The 5840-nt window shown below is 40.0% G+C and overlaps 1 protein-coding gene across 1 annotated transcript; it reads right to left on the reverse strand.

The window, feature by feature from the left end:
* Positions 1–2975: 2975 nt before the first annotated feature.
* On the reverse strand, positions 2976–3920 carry LOC130095600 (olfactory receptor 2F1-like). The gene has a single exon (XM_056262354.1). The coding sequence runs from the start codon at positions 3915–3917 to the stop codon at positions 2976–2978; it is 942 nt and encodes a 313-aa protein (XP_056118329.1). The 5' UTR covers positions 3918–3920.
* Positions 3921–5840: the final 1920 nt, after the last annotated feature.

Raw genomic sequence — 5840 nt, forward strand, 5'->3', positions numbered from 1 at the left:
GCAGGGGAGAGAGGATCATCTAAAAGAAAGCTTTCTCTTTCTGTTTCATGTTGTAAAAAATCATTGTACCATAAATCGGCAGCCTGACGCAGTTCTCGAACCACGTCAGTACTGCCTCCTCACTCACGCTCACGTCCTTTAGCAAATCAACATGGTATGCCTGCAATATAGACATTGCAGACACGACGCAGCCTGACCTGCCGCCGAATACACATTACAAAGCCGAAATATTTCATAATGGCTTGGAAGGTAATGCCGGTGCTTTAAATGACAATGCAGCCTCGGAAGAGAGATAGCTCGCAAGCGTCTCTTCTACCCGCGACAAAGCGCCGTCTTTTCTTTAAAAAAAAAACCTAGCCCCCGCTAAATCTGAATATGTGAATGATAGGAGGCTAAAATTATATCAGAAGCCGGCTTCTTCCATAATCTCGACACCTCAGTATGGAGATCATGAAAAAAAACGGCAAGCGGCATGGAGGTTGCAGATGGGAAGGGAGAAATCTTTCATCTAACTTAGATTTAATAACAGACTCCTGCCTAGCCACTGGCCACTCAATGCTTAGTTTTGATACAGCTCGAGTGAGAACCTCCATGAGCTCTTCGCTTTCGGGAGTGTGAGGTGGCGAGTCCTCCAGATCTCCCTCATCAATACTGCTATTTTTATCTCCTCAGTTTTTATAACTAACGTTAGATAGTTGCAGTACTGGTGCCTCAGCCCGGGCGGAAGAAACCGCAGAGCGTGCTTCCAAACCGGGCTGAGACACTGGATCTAACAGGTAAAGGCAGAGATAAGGCAGAGCCCATCTCCAACCCCACTGAAAGATCCATTTGCGATCCCCACGATAAGCGTCGCCGCTCAGCCTCGGCAGAAGCGGGACTCGAACCGCGGGGAGCGCGCACCGAACACTCTCCTCAAAGAGCGCTCGGCGGGAGCGGAGCGTCCATAAAGGCAGACGCTCGCAATGCTCGCAGCCAGCCCCCTCGAGAGCTGACTGGGCATGCTGCACTCCCAAACAAACAACACAAAGAACGTGTGTATCCCCGTCCGTTAGATAGCGCGAGCAGGGAGGAACACACTTCTTAAATGCCGTTCGCTCGCCATAGTCTCTCATACAAAATTGTTTGTGTGGTGTAAATGTGATAACTCCTGCCTAGCAAATACTAAAGACAGACACAGTGTTTACACTCAGACAGATTCACATATAACGCGACTGAAGGCACAGAAGCTGATGTGCTTGTGTTTTTGGGGTGCTTTATAGTTTCCTGGTCGATGACGTCACCCGCCTATGACGTTCCGTCTCTCCATTGGGCTGATTCCATACGTGCTTCATGACGCACAACGCAGGGGCGTTCCCACAGCGTTTGACGCAGCTCGAAGTTCCCTTGAAAGGGAACAATGGTAATGCTATTGAATAGGGGTGTGACGAGACACATCTCACGAGACGAGACGAGATGAGACACGAGATTGGGTTCACGAGAACGAGACAAGACTACATTTTTGCACAATATTTATATGTCCCTTTATGCTTCATATTTTATTCATGCTTTCTTCACCTCTGACCTGAAGAAGGGCATGATATTTTCACTTACGATAGTTGGAAAAATCACAGATAGTTGGGGGAATCACATGAAATAAATGTTTTTTCTCCAAAACACATTGGTCACAATTATTGGCACCCCTAGAATTTTTTTATGAGTAAAATATCTCTGAAATATATTAGGAAAATCATCCTCACTCATCGAAAAAACAAACTCTAGCATTTTCAGTTGTCAGACACGACTGGAACATAAAAAGGGACCGGTTTCTATGGTCATATGAAACAAAAAAAAGAGAGCTTTTTTGGCAGCAAACCCACCAGATGAGTTTGGTGTAAACAGGGAAAACAAAGTACCCCATGCCCACAATATACTGCTGGATCTTTAATGTTGTGGGCTTATTTTTTGCTGGAGGTCCTGGACATCTTGTTCAGATACATGGTATCATGGATTCTAGCAAATACCAATAGATAAAAATCCAAACCTTCTGGCCTCTGCTAGAAATCTTATAATGGGCCATGGTTGGATCTTCCATCAGGACAAAGATCCATAATACACATCAAAATCAACACAAAAATGTGTCACTGAGCATAAAATGAAGCTTCTTCCATGACCATCCCAGTTCCCTGACCTGAACCTTATAGAAAATGAGTGGGGTGAACTGAAGAGAAGCAGCAACATGGATCTGGGAATCTGAAGGATCTGGAGAAATTCTGTATGGAGGAATAGTATCTGATCTCTTGTCAGGTGTTCTCCAAACTCATCAGGCATTAGGAGAAAACTCAGAGCTGTTATCTTGGCTAAAGAAGAGTGCAAAAAGTTTTGGGTGCAAACAATTATGGCCAACGTGTTTTGGAGAAAAGCATTTATTTCATAATGTGATTTACCCCCCACTTTCAATTATTTTACTTCAATGAAATGTTTAATTTTTGCAAATTTTTTTAATGAAAGATCAAAAGGATAAACAATGCAGATTTATTTTTTACAGCCATCTTTGATCATATTTAACAGGGGTGCCAATAATTCTGACCAAAACTGTATATTATAGTCATATATATTTACGTTTCTATATAATATCATTTACTTGCTGTTAGGATAACCTTTATCATTCTGATGTAGAGATATGATCTTATGGAGCAAAGCACTGCTTTATTATACTGCTGCTTATTTTAAATTTTAAAAGGTCAGAAGTTGTTGTCAGTAGGTGTTTTAAATGCTGTAAGTTTTACAGTGATTTTCATGTTTACCTGGGACATAAAAAGCCTGTAATTATCAGTACATATTTTATAGTTCCACTGTCCACATTTATCACAAGGATGTTATAGACTATTCACACAAGTAAAGTTTTGGAATGAAACAGAAATGTAGACCAATGTATTTTACCATTCACACTTTATCATTAGCACTCAAAGACTATTGTAATATACATATATAAAAAATCACATTGAGTTAACTTTATATTTATAAATTAGTTTAAACAGTCTTTGTCTTATTTCCTTTGCTTGCAACCCATATATTATGGGATTCAAGCTTGGTGGAATAACATGGAACATAACACTAGATAAATTTCTACTTTCAGATAATGCAGGGAAACGATGAAGAAAAATGGTGGTGAATCCAGAAACCATCATGATTATATAAACAGCCAGGTGAGCACTGCAGGTTTTTATTGCTTTGCTGTTGGTTGCTTTGTTTTTGCTTTTGAAGCATACCATCACTATTCTGAGATATGTAAATACCACACTCCCCAATGAGGACGTTAGTAAAACCACAGTAAAAGTTAATCCATATACATTATTAATAACTATATTTTCACAGGACAGTTTAAATAGTGAAGCGTTGTCACAAAACAGATTTTGAATCACAGATCTGCAGTGAGACAGACGCACACTGAGGCTGATCAGAATTCCCACCAGCACTACTGCAGCACCCCAGGCTCCTGCAGAAAGTTTAACCACCATGTTATTGCTCATTATTGTTGAGTATCGCAATGGATTGCATATGGCCACATATCTGTCAAAGGCCATGATCATTAGAATTGTGTGGGATGCGGTTCCATATACATGTCCAAAAAAAGCTTGCATAGCACACTCCACATATGTGATGTAGCGCTCAGAGGGGTCTGTTAAGATATGACTCATCAGGCGTGGTAAAAGAGCAATTGTCCCTAATACATCATTCAGTTGCAAGTTGCAGAAAAGTATGTGCATAGGCTGATGTAACCTTTTTTCCAATGAGATCTGAATCAAAATCCCAATGTTAGATACTATAATAAATATGTAAGCAAGCAAAAAAAGGATGAAAACAAAATGATTGGACAGATGTGTAACTTGTAGTCCCTCCATTAAGAGTATGCTGTATCTGAATGTCAGGTTGTCCATCTGTGACCTAAACAGTGTTGGGCAAGTTACTTTTAAAAAGTAATTAGTTACAGTTACTAGTTACTTCTTCCAAAAAGTAACTAAATTAGTAACTCAGTTACAAATTTTAAAAGTAACTAGTTACTTAAGAAAGTAACTATTGCGTTACTTTCAAGTAAAATTAAATTTTAAATGCTCAAATGTGACCCCACCTCTACCCCTATTTAACGGATTTTAACACATGTGCATGTTCAATTATTTATGATAAATCTGAATTTTATAATGAAATGGACACTTAATACAATACATTATTAACAGAAACATGAAACATTGTACACACATCTAAAAAAAAATGTTGCCGGTGGACAAAGTGAGACTAGCCTCCAATCAAATGCCATGTATGTAGATATTATGTTTATATAGTGGATCAATGCAAATAACACAATAGATGTTTTGGAACTTTTGATATTTATTGCCCCTCAACAGGCCACAACTGGGCAAAATTAAATTAAGCTTGTTAAGCTGTGGAGTTATATATTCTCATTAACTATATTATTTTATGTTTCTTACTGTTATTTTGTTTTTACTTTATGCTATTGACGGTTGTATACTAAAAATGTGCAAGAGTTCATTGTGCGCATGTGTGAACAAATGGGGACTTTTATTTTGACTCAGCTTGTGTTCCTTTCTTGAGATGAATGTCGTGCTGCTGCTCCCTCGTGCACTGATGTTATGCCAGCGCATTGAGATGAAAACTAACAAATAAATAACACTGAGAAATTGTATCTGGATTGTTCTTTAGTGGATGGATGATCGCAACATATTGTGCATGGACATGACGGACGGAAATGAAAACTTAACATAAGCAATATACCATTTAGAGAAGGCTACTTTTGGATTATTTGGGCTCGTCGGCATACCTGTCTCTCGTTGACTGACTGGCTTGTGTTGTTCGTTGTGTGTCCTGTCCTGTCCGACTATGCGTTATGATGGGTCGTTCGCAATTCATGAGCGTCGTTGTTAGTGATGATGGGTCGTTCGCGAATGAGCGTTAGTGATGATGGATCGACTCGTTCGCGATTCGCGAATGAGCCGACTCTTTTAGGTGAACGTCGGTAGCTGGCTCGCATATCTGAAGAGCCGACTCTTACAAATTTAGCCTATAGAAATTAAATAATTATGTAATAAAAATTGAAATATTATAGTCAAAGTAATTTAAAGAGCCGTTTGTGAGCCAAAAGAGCCGGCTCTTTTCAGTGAGCTGAGTCAAAAGAGCCGAATGCCCATCACTACTATGCGTGCTTTAGAACACCCGCCCAGAGCCATATAGAGAGAGAGTTGCGACAACGGAAGTTCTAAATGCTTGGTTGTCACGTGATTCGCGTAGACCTCAGATAGTTCCAGGAAGTGCTTCGGCGCCAATTCAAATCGATGGAGGTAGAGAGCTGAACTGTGATTCTCACTCTATATGGCTCTGCACCCGCCCAACGCTACCTCTGATTGGCTTACAATGACATTTTACTCTACCTCAGCCAATCGTCAGCATGTATGCGCTTGTCTCGTGCTCCCTCTGCCCACTAACCAAGGAAGAACAGTAAAAAAAGTATTTGCCTCTCGCTCGGAGATCTAGTTGGTCTGATGAAAAAAAACAGCTTCATCAGTTATAGTAACGCGCCGCATTTTTTGGCAGTAACGGTAACGGCGTTATTAAGATGAGAAGAGTAATCAATTAGATTACTCGTTACTGGAAAAAGTAATGCCGTTAGTAACGGCGTTATTTATAACGCCGTTATTCCCATCACTGGACCTAAACAAAACATACAGTATAGTACAGGGCTGCATTTTCCCAAAAGCATTGTATAAGCCTAAGTAGATCGTAGAAACAGTAGATTGTGGTTTCTACAATCAACTTAGATTTATTATGCTTTTGTGAAACACAGCCCA

This window comes from Rhinichthys klamathensis, unplaced genomic scaffold (assembly GCF_029890125.1).
Source record: "Rhinichthys klamathensis goyatoka isolate OS25496 unplaced genomic scaffold, OSU_Roscu_1.1 h1tg000191l_1, whole genome shotgun sequence".
NCBI lineage: Eukaryota > Metazoa > Chordata > Actinopteri > Cypriniformes > Leuciscidae > Rhinichthys > Rhinichthys klamathensis.